General features: G+C 41.7%; 1 protein-coding gene across 8 annotated transcripts in view; it reads left to right on the forward strand.

The window, feature by feature from the left end:
• Positions 1 to 21,158, forward strand: part of ldah (lipid droplet associated hydrolase) — a 356,347-nt gene that overhangs the window by 297,798 nt on the left and 37,391 nt on the right. For all 8 annotated transcript variants that reach the window (XM_068023320.1, XM_068023329.1, XM_068023345.1 and 5 more), the window contains one exon: positions 13,164 to 13,246. In XM_068023320.1, the coding sequence (XP_067879421.1) occupies positions 13,164 to 13,246 (83 nt within the window). The remainder of the gene's footprint in view (positions 1 to 13,163; positions 13,247 to 21,158) is intronic.

Consider the following 21,158-nt stretch of genomic DNA (forward strand, 5'->3'; position numbering starts at 1 on the left):
ACAGTGAAATGAACTAGATACATGGTGAGATCTGATGGTTTATAAAATAAAAATTGCAGAATGAGCTGGGAAACAAAAACTTCCCAGTTACTTTCCTGATGTCACCCAGGGATTTATTTTTGATAAAATAAACTTGCATTTATTTCTCTCAAAATATGTATTCAAGGCTAACGAATTGCTTTTGAAGTATAATCACTGTTGCTTTTTAGATAAACCTGGCAGCCAATTTGCAAACAGCTAGGTCACAGACAGCAGTCTGATAAATGATCAGTTGTTTTTGAAGGTGCTGATTAAGGGATGAATATCGGCCAGGATACCAGGAAAACTCCCTGCTATGCTTCAGATAGTACCTGAACAGTTTCAGTTTAGTAGCTTATCCAGAAACCAGTTCCTCTGACAGTGCAGTATTCCCTCTGTATTGCACTATAGTGTCAGCCTAGATTATGCACGCAACTCCCTGAAGTAGAGCTTTAACCCATTCAAGGCACCATCTACAAGGCACAAGATCACTTCAGAGTTTGTATCTACAGAATACTTAACTCGGGAATTTGGTGAGTGAGAGAATTTGGCACAGTGGAGAGAAGAGGCACGGTCCAAGAGTGGGAGTGAGAGCTGAGGTCTGGAAGTATTATTTAGGTGAGCAGGTAGGTGATTGAGTTTTGTGGTGTTTTTTCTAAACTAGGGCAGTAGCTTAAACTAGGACTGGGGTGTTATAAGTACTGTATTAAATGTATAGCTTAATAGTTAAACTACTTCATATAACTACAAATAGTCGTTGAGTGACATTCAAAACTTGAAAACCTAATTACTTAAATAAAACACAATTATGGCAGGGCAAGTGATGTGTTGCAGCTGTAGCTCGTGGGAGCTGGTGGACACCAATGCTGAGAGGATAATTCCCCTTGTGGGGAGTCTTGAACTAGAGGATGCAGTTTAAAAATAAAGGGTCTCTCATTTAAGACTGAGACAAGGAGAAATCTTTTCTATGAGGGTCGTTACATCTGTGGAGTTCTCTTCAGAGAGTAGTGGAGGCTGGGTCATTGAATATGTTCAAGGCTGAGTTAGAGGGCGACACAGTGGTTAGCACCGCAGCCTCAAAACTCCAGCGACCCAGGTTCGGTTCTGGGTACTGCCTGTGCGGAGTTTGCAAGTTCTCCCTGTGACCGTGTGGGTTTCCGGTGGGTGCTCAGGTTTCCACCCACAGCCAAAGACTTGCAGGTTGAGAAGTAAATTGGCCATTGTAAATTGCCCCTAGTGCAGGTAGGTGGTCGGAGAATGGTGGGGATGTGGTAGGGAATATGGGATAAATGCAGGATTAATGTAAATGGGTGGTTGTTGGTCGGCACAGACTCGGTGGGCCGAAGGGCCTGTTTCAGTGCTGTATCTCTCTATGATTCTATGACCTTTGGACTCACAGGCAATAGGACTACCACTAGGCCAAGCTGATACTTGATTGTGAGCCAATGAATGTTGCCACTTATCTTCACAGTGCAACATATACTGCAAATAGTGTAAATTCATTTGTTTCCTGATGCTTATTTTCTAGATTTTTGCCTGCCTTGCCTGAAACTTACTGTATCTAGTAAAAGAACAGCTTTGAGAGTTTTGGAACATAAATTTAGGATTCTGAGCAAGAGAATGAAGGAGAAATCCCAGCCCCGCAGAACACCACTTGAAGCTGTCAGCACATCATCCGCTGAAACTGCAGAGTTTTGATAGCACGTTTCTCGTTAAAAGCTTTTTAGAGGCCAGATGACCTGATGTCCTGACACAGACTTTAATATGCTTCCTCAGTGCAGGTGCAGTGATCACAAAACAGCAGAAGGAATGCTTGTCTGGGCTATGGACCTTGCAATCGATCTCATTCCTTTGCGCTGGCTCTTTGATTCTTATCTCTCATCTGTGGCTAGTTAGTTGCATGGAATGCTATATAAGATACTGTGAATTATCTTGCCACACACCAATTTAGCTGTTTAGGGTCTGGTAGGAGGTTAAAGATTTAACAGAGAGCTGATCTTACCCAACCTTTTTGATTGCTCTTCCTAAAACCTTTTGGGCATTGAGAGACTTATTCTACCTTTCCAAATACACATTTTTTCACATCTGGAAAATGATTAAGTATCTTTCTGAATGTTACGAAACAGAGTTGGAGAAATATACTAATTAATACACTAACACTTCATTCTTAAACAAGCGATCTTTAAGCAAACAAAATACAAGTTTCTCCCCTCTCCCCTCAGCTTTGGTTCTAAAATGTAATAATTAAATGTCTAAGCTTAAACTGCATGCTGTATTTTTCACAAAGCACAAAATTATAGGTGTTAAAATGGCCTCATCTTCCTGAAAAAGTGATGGGCAAGGCATTGAGGAAGGAAGAGGTCCAGAGGAGCAAAGTATTATTTTCATTATGACCTCAATGGCAAAAATAAAGCCTTTTTTTCTATAATGCAGCATGTTATTGACCTCTTTTTGTTTGTGTGGCACATATGGGACATAAATTTTCTCAGGACATTTCCTGCTCCATTGATGTAACTTCACTTAGAAGTTATAGTGATGGTGCAGTAGAAGCCCAGAGAAAATTCATCACCCCCTCCACACCACCACCGTGGACTGAAAAACCAGGTTCATTCAGACACTATGGGGAAAATTGTAACCTGCCAAGGTAGGTGGGTTTCTATATGGGCAGCAGGTTTAAACAGCTAAAATTGCCAGTGTGTCAGGAAGCAGACAGGAACCCATTGCCTTCTGCCTTTAACCCAAGCGTGTTTGTCAGCATTGGGAACGGTGGGTGTGCGATTTAAATATGTTAAATGTTCATTCATTCCAGTTTTAACCCAGGGCTTTATTTCTGTGTGCATGGGTTTCCCGGGCTTCCTGGAACATACCAGGTAAACCAAGGTGAGGAAACTGCAGGATTGGCAGGGATGAACAATTGACAGGCAAGAAAGGCTTTAAATACTGAGATCTGACAGATGCTTCCTTGCCTAAGTGAAAGACTTCTGCTCACAGGACTTTTTAGAGAATGCTGTAACTGCTTTGGAGTTGATTTCCAAGACTTTGTTAGGTCATTTCTGCGACCTTGGAGTTTTTTGGCTTTGATCTGCACTTCCCAGCTGTCAGCCTTCACAGCAGCATGGGAGCCACTTATGCAGCTCTACTTTGGACCGCAGATGAGGAGTTAAAGGAGCAGCACCAGCAGGAAAAGCAGCAGCCTTCTCCGCAACCAGCTGTCCCTCCACAGGACAGAGAGAATGAACACAGAGCCCCAGCTTGCAGGAGGCGATAAACACAGGGTATACAGGCAGAGGATTAGCTTATTGGACATGACTGAGCATGTGCCTCAGAGGCTCAGTGTTTCCTGACATTTGCAGCCTCCTGGATGAAGACCTCCTTCCAAGTGGAAATGGTGGGCATTCACTGCCTGTGGCTGTCAAGTTCACCACAACCCTTAATTTCTTAGGTTCCAGCTCCTTTCAGGGATCTGCTGATGACATTTGGTGCATATCACAGGTAACGGACAACATGTTTGCTAGGGCTGGCAATTAAGTGCACTTTGCCACTGGTGAGGCCAGTCAGAATGAACACTTGCGTTTGTTGATCTGGCTGGATCCGCACAGGTATGGGGAGTCATAGATTGCACATATGTTGCATTCAAGAGGCCCTCAGATCACCCAGAAGTTTTCATCATCCAAAAGGGATTCCACTCCATTAATGTTCAGCTAGTATGCAGCCATCAAAAGATCATCATGCTTGTCTGTGCAAGATACCCATGAAACCGCCACGCTGCATTCATTCTGCATCAGTCAATTCTCCTACAGATATTCACACCTCCAAGCAGAGTCAGCGGATGGCTCCTGGGAGACTAGGACTAACCCCTGAAAACATAGCTGATGACAACTGTGAGGAACCCTACCACTGATGCCTGGGAAAAGTACAACAGAAGCACATGAGCACTAGAATTGTCAGAGCGAGCCATCGGATGCTGAAGATTCAATTCAGGTGCCTGGATAGATCTAGGGGTGCCCTTCAGGATGCAAGTATTTTCAGAATGGTAGTGGTCTGCTGGACCTTGCAAAAAATATTGCACAGCAGGGAGTATTGGAGCTGCAAGAGGAGGAGGTCATGAGTGCTCTGCAGCTCAGAAGAGAAGGAGGAGCAGAAACAGGAAGAGGAGCCTGATGTGGTGAAGACACCTGTAGCCACACACTTAGCTGCAAGGAATGCATGGAGTAGTATAATTCAGGCACACTTCAGTTAATCTGAGGCAGTGCAGCCATCTTGCACACCAATTGTGCCCACCGCCCCCCACCTCCAATCCCCAGCACAAAGCAGTCCTACAATCAACAATCCATCCCTTTCACAGATACTCATTGCTCATCTTTTATTCTTCTCATACAATTCTTCATAAGACACAAAGCCACTTGGCAGACGGCAGGTAAAAATGGGGAGGATGGGCTAGTGGAGCTTCGATGTAAAGTTTATGGTTCATAAACATAAAACAGAAAAGTGACAATGTAACACAATGTCAAACACCCAAGTGAATACCCTTGTGCAACTACAAATCACTTCATCCTTTTTCTACTACTCCTACTTGGTGCAATCCCTATTGTGTCTTCAGCAAAGCAAAAGGCAGGCTGCTTGTTTCCCTGCTCTGATGCTGTTGACCAACATCTTTGGGGTTTTGGAGCCCATAAGAACCCCAACAAAGACTGCACTGCCCCACCTGCACGTCTGCAGGGGCTGATTGGGCCAACGGCACAGGAGGCAGCATGTGGGGCTCTGACTGAGGGCTGGGGAATGCAAGGAGTCGGGAATGGAAGCGCTTTGACCAGAGTCCCCACTTCCCTGTGCCTTTTCTCCATCTACCCTCTCATGGTCACTACACTTCCCTGCTTTTCGGTGAGGCATTGAATGGCCAAAGCAAGGTTTTCCTCGGTCCTGCTTAAGGTGGTAGTCTGCATGTATTGACTATTGTTGAGGGCCAGCATGCACTTGGTTTCCTACTGCATCTGATGCTCCATGCAGGTGGCCACTCTTTCCATGAACGTAAATGTTTGCTCACAACAGTCTGTTGCTGTGTATGATAATGATTTGTACGATGGGAAAGCCGACTGTGCAGGTGGGAAATGGCACAGTTTACACATGCAACTAAAAACAGCAATATCAGGGCTTTATGGTCAGGTGGAAATTTACCCAAGAACTTTAATAACCTACAATTAACCGCCAAATAGCTGATCATCAGGAATTTCTAAGTTCCAGACAGTAAGCTCTCTTTTCCATGCATGTCTTTATTTTCTTGATACTATTATAATCATTGCACCTCTCAGCTTTCCTCACTTTCTTTATGAGCTGCAAAAATGCTTCACTATGTTTTTACTCCTCTATGTTAAAATCAAGATTAATTGCTTAGATGCTGATTAACATGTTCTTCTGTTTATCTCAGAACTATGGAATTCTTTATCTCCCTCAGTCTTTCCTCCTCCCATAATCTTTAGCTCTCAAAATCAGAGCTCAGTATCACCTAATCAGTTCTTCTTTATTCACCTTATATTATATTTTACTTTTTTAACATTGGTGGTGTTCTGCATTATTCACTGCTTCACCTAAGTTTCTAAAAAGCTGAAAATAGAGACGTCGAAGCTTTTCGTCGTGCACTCATCAGGGCAATCTGCAAGAGTACAATGTAAGGGAAAACAACAACTTTATACTGTATGAGAAGAGAGTGCTGATTGGTTGGCAAGTGAACTCTGATTGGTAGGGGCATTGCCATGGAGAATGCACCAGTTTACGGTGACTGACAGTTAACAGCCAAGCATGTGTCTTTTGAGTCAAAGGTTATGGATTCAACCCTCACTCCAGTATTTTAACTCTTAATCAAGGCTGATATTTCAATGTATTGAGGGAGTGCTGCATTGTTGAGATGCTGTATTTGCAATGTGATGTTACACTGAAGCCCTGTCTACTTGTTGAGGTAGACATAAAAGATTCCATGGCAATATTTGAAGAAGAGCAGAATACTCTCCAGTGTTCTGCCCTTCATTCATTTTTCAGTCAATTCCAGCGAAAAATTACCAATTGGTCATCATCAACTACACTGTTTATGGGACATAGCTGTGCAAAAATTGATTGCCGTGTTTACCTGCATAACAAGTGACTGCACTAGAAAATGAATTATTAGATGTGAAGTGCATTGAGATATTCAATGGATCTGACGAGGTGCTATATAATTTCAAGTTCTTTCTTTTTAATTGAAGTAAACTAAAGCGTGGGGACATTAGTTCCCTGGTGCATTCTCCATGGCATCACTTCGACCAATTAGCACCCTTTTCTCATGCAGTATAAATTATTGCTCCCTTTGAAATTTGGCATTCTTGAGTCTGTCCTGATGAGTGCAAGGTGAAAAGCTTCGACAGCATGTCTCTTTATTCAGCAGTTCTGTATTACCAAGTGACTATTTCTTTTTAATTGTTCTGCAAAAAAGATGCCTTAGCTTTTCTCATTTCCTTGTCTTCCAGTTCCTGAATATTGCAACCAGTTTGTATCTTTTGTTTATCTTTAGCCTAGGAGTCTTTATATTTAAAACAAAATCTAAGTTGAAATGGTCAAATGATTAAAACAGCATCACTTTATAGCAAAAGTCCTGCTTTGATGGGGATTGTGCAACATTACAGTTGATTTTTTTTCCCTCTCTTTACATTCTTCCTTTTACTATCATCACTATCACTTGTTTTGCTTTATTTTCAAACCTGCTTTCCCTTATTCACTGATTTTAGTTTTTCTGATCTTTGTTTCTCTGCTTTTCTTGTCTCCAACTCATTTGTTTAGTCATGTTTTCTTTCAATTTCTTAATTTCTCTTGATTTTTGTTTTCTTTCTCTATACTGATTCCCATTTAAGTATTTTATTTATTTTTTAATTCTATTTACAGTCTTCAGATCTTGATTTTAACACTGCGTAAGTGAATGGATTTTGAGTGTGTTAAAATCGGGCCCTTTGTCCCTCAGATTTATTAGTGCTGCTGCTCAGAGCTGAGATCAAGCAATCATTAAAGATTAAATGCAGCAAAATTACTTCCGTTTAAAATCATTTTCATTTTAGTTTTTCCAAAAGATATGAATACAGAGATCTACCAGGATATTGATCTATTTTATTCTCGAATAGTTACAACCTTTATTTCATCGAAGTACTTCACAGTTCATAACATAAATGTTTCACCTCTGTCATCTCGCGACCATAGAATCAACTGCAAACTCTTAATTTTTTCAACATGAATGTCACCACACAGCAATGACAATTTGCTTAGAAATGTATGAAGAATGCAATAAAGCCATCTTTACTGTTGTGGCTTGTATTATTATGTAACTCCTGAATTTGGTTACTTCCTGCAGTCACTTCCAAGCATTGAGTCTTCCCAAACAGAAAGAGAAAATGCTGGGAATACTGAACAGGACAAACTTGTTGACTTTTTACGTGTGGTCTCTTCAGAAAGTCAGCCAAACCCTGAAAGCTGAAACTCAATGGGGGCAGGTTTTGTTTCCAGGTTGTCTGAGCATCTGCCCACCCATCCAGTGCAGTCGGCAGGGAGGCCCGATCCATTTTTGTGGTCAGATCTCAATTATGTTGAATAGGCAAGCTACCAATGATAATCACTATGTGTATGCAAATTGTTAATTAGGAGGACAGGAAGTCTGGTGGGGCAGTTCTGCTTAAAGGCAGCCTGCAGCACCTTAAAAGGTACTTTTAAAAAGTGGAGTGTGATTTATTGAAGCAGTAGACATCATGATATTGGGCAGAAACCCGATTCTCTGATGCAGTCATGCACATGCGCATAGAGCACGTGAGCAACAGAAAGGAGGCCTTCTTCCGCTCTAATGGAAGCCTGGTGCCCTGCCAAATTAGCCAGCAGTAATAGGAATAGGTGGCTGAGCAGATCAATGACAGCAGTATTGATCCAAGGACCTGTCTACCATGGAAGAAGAAATTTAATGTCCTGATTAGGAGTGCTGAGGTAAGACTCCCCACATATTTTGCTTACTCTCTGTACATCCCTTCAACACTTTATTTTAGTCCCAACACTATCAATCCTTCACTTTCTTGCTTCCCATGCTGTCTCTAATCACAACACGTCTTCAATGCACCTCCTTCTGCTTGCACCTGCACAGTCAATAAGCCTCACAACTAATTGCGCCTCTTGCTGCTTCTTCCCTCATCATTCACACTATCCTAAGCTGCCTCACGTAACTTCAAAACCCTTCAAAGGGGCACTTACTAACCCACTGCCATTCTTCCTGCACAAGAATCTGACACACAACCAAAGAGAGATTTCGAGAATAAGAGGAGGCCCCATTACTCCACAAACTCTAATGTCAATGGTGGCTATTAGCATCATTGACAGAGACCTGGCACACAGCATTGGAGATTGCTAGGCGGGAGGGCATTCACTGCAGGGTATTTGGCACCTTCCCTTCCTTTTTTTTCTTCCTATGTACCTCTGTCACATATATACACACATGACATGACAATCTAATGTTGCATTGTGCTGTCACTCACCTGCTACTGGTAATCCTTGCAGTTTCATGCTCACCCTAGTCCCTATGCCTTTTTTAGGCCCACGAGTTGAGTTAGGTTCTGCAGTCTTATAGAGGGAGAAAATCTTCCCAAAGAGGCTTTGTCACTCTTGTACTTCCAACCAGCAACACAGGAATAAACACCCAGCATGATCTAGATCGTGAGTTAGGAAGGGTTTGCATGGGGTCATTCACTGAGTAAAAGCGATCCAGAGCAAGTACCATCTTCCTAAATTCAAAGCTCCCACCCAATCTAATTTTCTCAGGTCAAGTCAGGTCTACTTTCTCTGCATTAAATTACTCACATTGTCACTTGATGAGGTCTGCTGCACTCCTCCAGTCAAATAATTAATGGTGCATTTAGAACAAACCACCACATTCCACTGAGTAGGGAACTATCACATGACTGAAATGGCACTGAAAGGAGATTAATTTCTTAAAGGGAGCTGTCCGCACATGTGTTTACCTGCAACCATGGATGACTACAAATCCAAATTGTACATGGCTCTTAAAAGAAGGAGGATGATCCTAATTACAATGCAAAATAGAACAAAATGCAATTGCTGATCTTTTTCTGTGTAATCTCGAGTACTTATGACCTTGTACAGAATTGTGCTTGGAAACTAATATTTCTTATGTAATTAGAACTGCAGAGTTTGTATTATCATCATTGTTCCCAGATGTGGAGTGTGGACAGGAGGATAGCGAAGCAATGCCTAAACAGGAACATGCAGCACGTGATCAAAAAATGCAGCTCTAGAGTTCTTGTACATTTTTTGCCAAGAGATAAGTCTTATGTAAGCAAAACAAGTTGCAGATTGTTTGTTTTAGGAAGTTACCTGAATTGGTTCCCAGTGGATGCTTTTGATTTGACTGCTGCAAGTGGAACAATGCGAAGGTTTGAGCCATAAAGCATTTCTGAAGAATTGCTGCAATCCCCAGTGTGTAATAATTCTTCAAAGTCATAATCAAAACGAGTATTGTAATTAGTTGGTCAACTTTCAGTTCAGGTGTAAAGGTTCAAGAGGCAGAAGGAGTATTGCAGCTTTAAAGAACTAGCAGCTTTCAGTTTCCATTTGTTTGTACTTACATTGAAATACAATAAAATAGATGCTGAAGCTTTAAACTTACTAAACATGAGAGACCACATTTTAAACATAGATTTAAATATTTGGCTTGGCATTCTGAACACTTAGTTTTACATGTTTAGTCTGTATTTGTTCACAAGAAATGAGCCAACGTGGTCTTTTCAGTGCATGCAACACAATACAGGCATTCAGAGCTCACAAACTGCTTCTGCCACTAATGAAATGTTTCTGCTGTGAAACAGAAGCTAAGTGGTGTTTCAATAGTGTGACACCCGCTGCTCAAACATCACTAATGGATTCCATTAAAACACAAATATAAATCACTGAGCTCTAGCAGGAGGAAATCACTAAGTTGCTTACTCCAAAATCAAGTGCAGAAATGGGTGCAGTTGGCAGTACCATATGTTTAAGGCATGCCATTGTTTAAGGTTCATTTTTTTTTCTATTCTGGTTTTTATTTTTTGCAGAGAAGTTTTTCTGAGTTCCAAACTACAAAGGTCAGGTAACTTTATGTACTCGTTTGTATAAAGCTCTCATTTAATATTGTTAATTGACAAGGAAGTAATGCTTTTTAATGATTTTTCATACTCTGATCAATAATGTAAAACAAATGTTCAGCAGAGGAAACTTTTTATTGGCTAAATGCCATTTTATAAAACACTGTAGGGAAGCAAATTCTTTAAGAGCATACTTATGGTCTGACTAACACAACACAGCTTCACGACAGAGGGACAACCCTTCTTACTGTCAACTACCCATCTGCCTTATCCAGAATTGGAGTTTATTGCAACACAAGTTACTTTTTTAAAAAAAATTCTTTAGAGCAATTTGTTGTAGAAACAAGATGATGTTGAAACTGCAGTCTAACCTTGAACTTAGGGGACTTAATAAGATGAGAGGCTGTTTATACCATGCAGTTCATCTTAAAATTTTCAGCTGAAGAATTTAGAATAATTTGGCCCATTTTGGACTTGAGCAAATTCATCTCTGGAACGAAAATCAACAATAGATCTCCACTATCAGTTTTAACATGGCCAACAAGTTGAAAATCTACCCCATTGTGTCTCAGAGACAACGGAAACCAGAGTAAAATAGCTGATTAATGTCTCAGTAGTTTTGGTCTGCTCTTGCCTACTGAAATCTTATCATACATCAAGGAATTCAAACAATTTACATCAAATACAGCTTACTTTTTAAAGGCTCAGTGTCTTTGAAAACTATCTTTATTATCAAGTAAAATCCAAATGAGTACACTTCCTTAGGATGTAGTACCTCTCTTTAAGAAATGTTCATTAACTTTGACAAGCTGTGAAACTGATTATTATTTGAATTGGTTCCCCCTTAAAGTTACTTGGATAGTGGCATCATTGCATTCATCAATGTACACTGCCATACACACTCATGATCCAAACAGTTTCCAATCTTGCCAATAATATTTGCTGAAATTTGTTTGAAATAACATGACTTAAGTGGCACAAGTTTGCAATTTGTATAGTTGTTTTTAAAAAAAACCTTGATTTAGACAAGGACAGAGGGAGGGACTCTTTTGAAATTATTTTAGGTTTTCCCCTGAAGGCAAGTTCCTAATCTCAGATTTATCTCAGGTTTCCAGCATCTGCAGTATTTTGCTTTCATCCTAATCTCAAATATGTTATTGGGAAAATTGCCAAGTGGTGGCATTATGCTGGTGGCAGGAGAAATGGAAAGGTTGATCTGTCTCTTGTTGCTGAAGCGCAAACTCCTGGTGAAAGATCCAGAGGTACTTTTTCATTTGAAGATATGTGCAGTTCAATTCTTACCATGGACAAGTGTATGATTGGCTGGGGGATCTTAGAAAAGAAAATCGGGGTCGACCGAACAAACATGCTTAGCCACATAGACCACAAGCTCCCAGGTTTGATTCCAGTTCTGTGCTGAGTTTAGATGATCTGAGCCAAAGCAGCAGTTCAGGTGCTACAACACAATTTCTGTCTCCAGTACTAAGCTTCATAGCTTCACTAGTCTGTGTATAAAGAAATTTCTTTCTGGCTTTCTGTTCTAAAACATTCTCATTCTACCGGAAAAACTGTCTGTTTCTATCTAATTGTCCCATCCTTTCATGATTTCTTATTTCTTATATCATTTCTTAATTCTTTCAAGGGATGTGGGAGTTGCTGGCAAGGCCAGCATTTGTTGCCCATCCCTAATGGCCATAGAACCATAGAAAAATTTCAGCACAGAAGGAGGCCATTCAGCCCTCACGTCCGTGCTGGCCGAACAAAGTAGTTGCCCAATCTAATCCCACCTTCCGGTACCTGGTCCATAACCTTGTGGGTTATAGCATTTCAGGTGCATTCCAGGTACCTTTTAAATGAATTGAGGGTTTCTGCCTTCACCACCGTTCCTGGCAGTGATTTCCAGACACCCACCACCCTCTGGGTGAAAAAGTTTTTCTGCATGTCCCCTCTAATCCTTCTACCAATCACCTTAAATCTGTGCCCCCTAGTAATTGATCTCTCCACTAGGGGAAACAGGTCCTTCCTGTCCACTCTATCTAGGCCCCTCATAATTTTGTACACCTCAATTAAGTCACCCCTCGGCCTCCTCTTCTAGGGAAAACAACCAGACCCTATTCATTCTTTCCTTGTAGCTGCAACTTTCAAACACCCAGTAACATTCTTGTAAATCTTCTATGTACTCTTTCCAGAGCAATTATGTCCGTCCTGTAATGTGGTGACCAGAACTGTACGCAATACTCCAACTGTGGCCTAACCAGCATTTTATACAGTTCCAGCATTACATCCCCGCTTTTGAATTCTATACCTTGGCCAGTAAAGGAAAGCATTCCATATGCCTTCTTTACCACTTTATCTACCTGTCCTGCCACCTTCAGGGACCTGTGGACATGCACTCTAAGGTCTCTCACTTCTCCTACCCCTCTAAATATCCTCCCGTTTAGTGTGTATTCCCTTGCTTTATTTGCCCTCCCCAAATGCATTACTTCACACTTCTCTGGATTGAATTCCATTTGCCATTTTTCCATCCACTCAACCAAACCATTGATATAATTCTGGAGTCTACGGCTATCCTCTTCACTATCAACTACACGGCCAATTTTTGTGTCATCAGCAAATTTCCCAATCATGCCTTCCACATTTAAGTCCAAATCATTACTATATACCACAAATAGCAAGAGACCCAACACTGAGCCCTGTGGAACGCCACTGGAAACAGCTTTCCATTCGCAAAAGCATCCGTCGACTACTACCCTTGTCTTTGAGCCAATTGTCTTTGAGAAGGCTGTGGTGAGATGCCTGTAATCATCCTGGAATCTGAATCCTAATAATAAAAAACCCATTTTAGTTAGCTGGGTGTTGTCTAACAAGTGTTTTAAAGAAAACTATATTATTTTATCTATACTGACATTTACAATTAAATATTTTTCCTATTGCTTTTATTATAACATTTTTAAAGTATTCTGTTAGGTCTCATGATAACCTGCTTAACTGAGAATTCCTGTTTCTTTGTAGCTAATGCCATGTATTTGGGAAGCCAGGAAATGGTGCAGGTTGTGCAGAGGGATGATTCCACCATAAGGCGGTGTTTGGACAAGGTATTCTGGTTTACAATTTGTAGTCAAAATACTGAATAACTTACTATGAGAAATCATTGTTTCAAATATGAGGGCGGTTAACCAAAGTTGTTGCAATAAGGTTTATCTCATTGAGGTTCAAGCTGCTCCACTGATCGTCAAGGTGAGTGATTTAGTGCAGCCACTCAGTATTAGCAACAGGCACTCTCAGGTTAGGTATAGCACAGCCAGATGTTCCAACCTCAGAAGAACCTCCTCTACTGCACCCTCCAAACTCCATTCCACACCCCCCCCCCCTTCCCTCTCTGCTCCATGAAGGAGCAGCCAGAATTCCCTGACCAAACCCCAATCAGCAAGCTGCCTGTCCGCGCTGGCAGCCTGCTAGTTTTATTGGAATGAGGGCTGACTATGAAAATGGATTGGCCTTCCAGTGACATGATTGGGCAGGTGGAATAGATGCCCCACCGACGATCCACCCAATACGGAATTCTATCCCAAATTTTCCAGGACAAGCAATTACCTTACATTCCTTCAGACCGTACTGCTTTATAAAAAGCTTCAAATAAATGAGCAGGTAAACCTGTGATTTAGTATTAACCTCTCCAATGAATTTGACTTTGTTGATGTGTCCTAATTATTGTATTATTGAGCTTGAAATGTTTATCTTCAACATTAATGGGGACTCCTTAAAAGTGCTGCTGTCCATACACATGCGACTGTTCACATGAAATTGTAAGAACTACCCTTCTCCTGGGATTGTGCACATTTAAAATACATTTCACTTGAAACAACACAATCGTTCCATGAATTTATGGTTTAAAATTTAAAAGCCACCTCCTGGGGCTGATTAAATGTCAACACAGGAACAGTTTACTTTACTTTCTATGTTAGAAGGTAGCAGACTCCCCTACTGATGAGCTGAAAGAAAAGTTATCCACCAATATAAATAAAAGTATTGCTGGTAATACAAACACAGGCAGCTGGTAGATAGGAACATTATTCATCATGATTAAGCAACTCTGAAAGAATCTTAAGAAGCAAAGTATCCCACTAAATACAGTGCTCACCACTTAATGGACTTTGTCCTAATGGGACCATTTGATTTAAGGCAACATTTACTCACTTTTTGATTTGCTTCTTTTAAAAATCATAGAAATTTCAGAAGAGAAAGCCATTCAGCCCATTATGACTATGCCAGCACTAGTTGCATGTCAAAGTTGTCCATGTCAATCCCATTTCCTGCTCTTTCCCTATATGTTGCAGTTATGATTCAGGTCCCAATTTGATACCAGCATCTGCTGCAGGAGCAATGCAAGAGGACAGCATTCATTCAGCTCCCTGCTCAGTCAAAGTAGAGCTCTGCACACATGTACTGCAAATTCATGTGGGGAACTCCACTCACTGGCATCCAAATGCCAGTGAGACTTGTAACATTTGAAAGACTGGAATATCCTTTTGGCTGCTCGCCAAAAACATAGTGTAGCAGATTGCCTGGTTAGTTGTTACACTTAAAATTTGCTTCATATGACTAGCTGAAGCTAGTGTTGTATTGAAGACCATTTCCTTCTGTTGTTATGCTGGTGTGTTAGTTGATTCTGTGTATCTTCCTGCCAGTGATATGAATTACTGTATTTAATACTCAGCTTTGAGTTCAGTAACCCAATTTTACATGCTTCAGAGGGTATGTGTACTTCTAGCAGGATTTGTTTATTAGGAAAATCTGTAGTAAAAATAACATTGCTTGCCATAGACATATTTTTGGCCCGGAGTTTGTGGATGGCAGTGAAGAAACAGTACTCACCGTTCACTATGCTGACAGCTGCCCACAGAGTTTTTCAGGCATTTAAGTGTAAACTTCCTATCATCGGCATCTGATCCAGCATGATGTCCTCTACAGGAGATCTGTGATGTCTGTGAGCAGGCAAGAAAGAGCAAGGCTCTTCACCCAATCAGATTGAGGAATCGTCACTGAGCCAAGCAGAGTCTAAAACAAGAAGTATAAACCAGGAATTATAAGTTAAATTTATATCATGTACAGAAAACAAAATAAAGATTGGGAAAGAAAGATGGGATTGAGAGAGAGATAAAAGAGACAGATTAAAAAAGTAAAAAAAAACAAATTATTGAAATTTTTGCTTCTACATCTCCATACAATTCTGTAGGAATGAGATTCCATATTTGTAAAATTAAATTTTCAGTGCTAGAGAGGTTGTTTAGCACTAATTGTAACTGACCACGCAATTAAAAATTCACATACACATGAAAGCACCAGCTCTGATTTTTTTCTGGCATTTCTAATGGGTAACTAGTGGGTAGGTATTGCAACTTGATTTCAGTGCCAATTCTATCGGTGAAGTACTGTTACAGCACAGCCTGTGGAGGAATAGGGTAACTTGGACAGCAACATCCAAATTTCTATATTTAATTGCTCATGTGCATGCTCCGGAAGTTGCTGTCAGATTTACTCCATAATAACGATAGCCTCACCATTATTCTCAATGTAAATTTGGGCCATTATATGTCTTATCCTATATGGTGAATTTAATGAATTCTACAGAAATAATATGGACAATTTCAACATTTACTAATCTCTTAAGCTCTACTGTCACATTGCCCTGGGCAGCATCACCTTGCAGTAGAAATAGCTTTCTACAAAGTAGCAGAAATACAGGTAGCTGGTTGGATATGGCATTATCCTAGGATTCCACACTTGAGGGAGGAGGCAGCGAGTGGAGACCAGATGTTACGCCACAGAAAGAGTCACACCAGGTTGCTGTCAATGTAGAGTTACAGAACAGGGTTCGTGTATGGGCTTCTTCACACACTGAATTCCACAGCTTAACTGTCAAGGAGGGGAACTACAAGTCAGAGGCTTATTGGGAGAGAAGATTGGTGGGACTTACCCAGGACATCTTCATGCACCATGATCAAAGGGTCATCATTCCACTCAGGGTAGTAACCTGACCCACCACCATCCTCCCCAAACCCCTCACCCCACCTCATACACTAATGGCAGGTTGACAGCAAAATCTTTCCCTTTCTCAGAGGGTGAATTCTGTCCTTGCAAGAGCAAAAGCTGTCCAAAATTATTTTAAACGTCTAGACCAGCAGGCATCAGAAGCTTAGCTAGAGAAGTGAGCCAATGTTCAAATCCATAGTAAATTGCAACTTTATTGTTTTCCATAACAAAGGAATTTAACGAAATTGATTGTACTAATTGATTGAAAACTGTACAGTTTTCACATGTATCTTAAGTAAATACACCAAAGGACAGTTTACAATGGACACATGCCTGCCTTTATCAAAGTACTTTTTGATTCACCTTCCATGAAAGTGGTTCATAATACATTTCAGTAACCTTGATACCATAACCATGATCTTCCACTATAATCCCCAGCTCATACTATCCTCTAACTAGAAATTGAGAAGTAAAAGATGCATTCCGGATCACAGGGATCATAGGTTTGCTTACAGGAATGACCAGTGACACTGAACCAACAAAAATTGTGAACAGTATTCAGTTATTTCTGATAGTAGATGTTAAACCTGCAATGTAAAGCCACAATTGCAGCGATGATCAATTTAGAAATTAGTGAAGAGGGATGTGAGCCCTGCAAGTGTGAGATTTACATTCTAGAGAATCTATCAAATGGTCATCCAGAAAGTTTTGATTGTTACTGCTTTATGAAGTGCATTTTCCAGTACTTTGGAGCCTTCTGAAATTCTATCTTCCAAGCCAAAAATAATTTGGAAGGGTTGCAAATGTTTCAAATTTTTTAAATAAAATTAATTATAGACATGTTAATACAAATTCAGAGCGTCCAGTTCCTTTCCTTGGCAATTGAACTACTGATGCATGATCTTCATTTATGAACTGAAATTGTTTACAACACACATCTAGAATAATCTAACTCTCAGTGCATTCTATTTAGGCAAAATTGACCCTGTCCTGGACCTTTTGGCACCTGATTGATTGCCAGTAACAGTCAATGAAAAAAGCTGACGTTTCTTATGAAATGTAAATAAGCAGACGCATTGGTTAAAACACTGATTGGCAACTTGAAATGCTGTTTGAATTCACAGTATTCATGCTTTGTAAATGGGAATGATGTGCCAGGTACATGAAAATTAGACTGCAGCCTTAAAAAAGTCAGTTCTGATGAAGATTGTATCAGCAGTCTGGAGCAGCAGCACACAAGTAAGGAACAGCTGAATGGGATGACTGTCAGCTAGCATGACTGGATGTCTCTCAACTTTTTATGCCACTTTACAAGAATGTCTAGCACAGGAGAACCTGTCAGAAGAAGATAAAAAAGGCAGCAAGGCATGACTCAAATAGAGAAGAAGATGGCACAACTTTATTCAGTCCAATATGTAAAAGCTGCTGGATGAAATAAAACGCAGGAGAAGCAGAATGGCAGCAAATCTGCCAAAAGGATAATTTTTGCAGTCTGGAGAGAGGTGGCACTGGCGGTATGTGCCAACTCTCAAATTCCCAGCACTGCAGACAAGTGCTCGAAGACATTCAATGACCAGACCGGGACAAACAACGTAATGCTTTGCCCACTCTCCTTTTGCTCCCTTGGGCATCCTGGAAAACAGCACACAATTCACCATCTGAAAACTAACAATCCTACAACTAATCATTCACAGTGCATTCTGGTTAAAGGAAACACTAATTCTGGATCTTATAATATGGCTACCTATCTCCTCTAACAGCAGTTACTTGCATGCACAGCCCCTAGAACTATTTCCTCCACTTTAACAGGGTGATACCATCATATCTCTTACTTCAGTTCTCCCATGTTATTTGGCACATTCGTCTCAATCACCAGCCTTCACCTAATTTGCCCACAGAGAGACAGGCCATGGAACTCATAGGAAGTTTGCTTCTCTTGTTATGGGAAAAAGTAAGGTTAAGGGCATAGTGCAGGTGTTAGGTTGTTAACTGAGCATTACATAGTTTTTGTGGTATCCTTGTGGATAACCACATACCCACAAACATCCATTGCTATGATGATGAGCAGGGGGGGCGCACAGAGACACAGTGACTGCTTTGTGAACTATAATGATGATGGTCCCCAGACTACTACTTCCCCCATTCCCTCAAACGCACACTCTGGGCTGAATTTTATGGTGCTGAGGGGGGTCCCAACACTGGGGCTAAAAGGTGAGGGGAACCCCGCCTCGACCCCTTGGAGCCCCACCCCGGCTCTATTTAACAGCAATCAGACAATTAACTGCACATCACCATGGTCCCCGTCCCTTTGAGGACAGGGATCCCACCTCCAAGAGCTGTTGGCAGCTCAGTAGTAACGGTAGCACCACTGGGAGCTATAGCCACTGCCGGTACTACAAGAGGCCCGGGACCAGGCTCAAAGCTGGAGCCCTGGACCCCACTGGGGCCAGTCCAGCAGGCTCTGTGACAGTTGTCCCTTCGTTCCCAAGCAGCAGCTCAGGTACCTGGGGGAGTCACTGTTGTGCATCCACGAGGCAGAGAACTACATGGATAGCACATTTAGGGAGGTGGTTACACCGCAGGTTAGGAACATGCTAGCAGATAGGGAATGGGTGACTGCCAGGCAGTCTAAAAGAACCAGGCAAGTAGTGCAGGAGTCCCCTGATATGATTTCACTCGTTAATCGGTTTTCCATTTTGGATACTAATGAGGGTGATGGTTCCTCAGAGGAGTGCAGTCAGAGCCAAGTTTATGGCACCACAGGTGGCTCAGCTGCATAGGAGGGAAGGAAGAAGAGTGGAACAGCAGTAGTTATGGAAGATTCGTTAGTTAGGGGAACAGACAGATGTTTCTGCAGCAGTAAACCTGACTCCAGGATGGTGTGTTGCCTCCCTAGTGCCAGGGTCAAGGATATCACGGAGAGGCTGCAGGACATTCTTCTGGGGGAGGGTGAACAGCCAGGAGTCGTGGTTCACTTTGGGACCAATGACATAGATAAAAAGGGGGATGAGGTCCTGAAAGCAGATTTTCGGGAACTAGGAAGGAGATTAAAAAGCAGGACCTCAGAAGCAGTAATCTCAGGATTACTCCCAGTCCCACATGCAAGTGAGCATAGGAATAGGAGAATTGAGCAATTGAACATCTGGCTGGAGAACTGGTGGAGGAGGGAGGGATCATATTTCTAAGACATTGGGACTGGTTCTGAGATAGGTGGGACCTGTACAAGATGGATGGGTTGTATCTTAGCAGGACTGGGACGAGTATTCTCGCAGGGAGATTTGCTAGTGCTGTTGGGGAGGGTTTAAACTAAATTGTCAGGGGGATGGGAACCTGAGAGGGATCTCAGATTGGAGGGAAGCAAAACTGGTAACTTGTCGGGTGTGGGAACCAGGAGCAAGTATCAGAGAGGAATACCAAGGGGCACAGAATAATGGGGGAGATAGATAGCACTAGAACAGGTAATAGTAAGTTAGGTGTCAAGTAAGGGCAAAAGTAATAAAGTCTGAATCAGGGTTAATGTGAATGCACAGAGTGTGGTTAATAAGACTGGTGAAGTACAGGCGCAGATTACCATGTGGAAAAATGATGTTGTGGCTATAACAGAGGCCTGGCTCAAAGAAGGGTAGGACTGGGTGTTCAATATTCCTGGATACTAGGTGTTCAAGAAAGATAGGAAAGGGAAAGAAGGGGGAGGAGTGGCGGTATTGATGAAGGAGAGCATTGCAGTGCTGGAGAAAAAGGATGTCCCAGAGGGGTCGAGGACAGAATCAATTTGGCGAGAGCTAAGGAACAAAAAAGGTGCAGTTACATTGCTCAGTGTTGTCTGTAGGCCAGCAGTTAGTGGGAAGGACATGGAGGAACAAATTTGCAAGGAAATTAAAGAAAAGTGCAAAAATTATAGGGTAGTTATAATGAGGGACTTTAATTATCCAAACATAGACTGGGATAATAGTAGTGTAAAGGGGCAGTGAGGGGCAAGAGTTCCTAGAGTGTGTTGAGGAACATTTTCTACAACCGTATGTTGCTAGTCCAAAAGAAAGGAGACACAGCTGGACCTGGTTCTTGGGAAGGTGGGCCAAGTGGATTAAGTATCAGTAGGAGAGCGCTTAGGAGATAGTGATCATTGTCTCATAAGGTTTAAGCTGACTATGGAAAAGGACAAAGAGCAATCCAGGGTAAGAATAATTAACTGGGGGAAGGCCAACTTAAACGGGGTAAGAATGGAGCTGGGCGAATAAATTGGAGTCCAAAAGCTGCCAGGAAAACCGGTGGATGAATAATGGGCGACCTTCAAAGAAGAGATAGTTCGGGCACAGTCAAGGTATGTTCCCTCAAAAGGGAAAAGTAGGGCAAACAAATACAGAGCTCCCTGGATGAATAAAGAGGTAGAGATTAAGATAAAGAAGAAAAAGTGTGCTTATGACTTACCTGGGAGCAGAGCGGAGCGGCAGCTGGCGGACCTGCGTGGAACCTGATCCGGAGCGGCAGCTGTAAATAAAGAGCAGGGCTCGAGGCCCTCTTTCGCTTACCTGGGAATAGAGCGGAGTGGCGGCTGGTGGACCTGCATGGAACCTGATCCGGAGCAGCGGCTGTAAATAAAGAACGGGGCTCGAGGCCCTGTTTCAGTTATCTGGGAGCAGAGCGGAGCAGCGGCTGGCGGACCTGCGTGAAAGCTGATCCGGAATGGTGGCAGTCTCTCTGTGTCTCTCAGCGCGCGCTGAGACTCGAAAAAGAGGGAAAAAAACTTAGTGACATCACAGGAATTCTGCAAGGTGATTGGTTGGGTAAGTAACAGCTGTTAGTGCATTTAAATTGCTTAAAAAAGGAGGAAAGTTTTTTTTTAAAAACCTCAAGTGATAAGGTGAGTATTACTACTTAAATTAGAGTAATTTATTAAGGACCTTAGATTGTACTGGGTAGTGTTTGGAGTAGAACAAGACCCCTGGTGTAATTGGTATTTTTTAAAGGGAGTAA

This window comes from Heterodontus francisci, chromosome 3 (genome assembly GCF_036365525.1).
Source record: "Heterodontus francisci isolate sHetFra1 chromosome 3, sHetFra1.hap1, whole genome shotgun sequence".
In the NCBI taxonomy this organism is placed as follows: Eukaryota; Metazoa; Chordata; class Chondrichthyes; order Heterodontiformes; family Heterodontidae; genus Heterodontus; species Heterodontus francisci.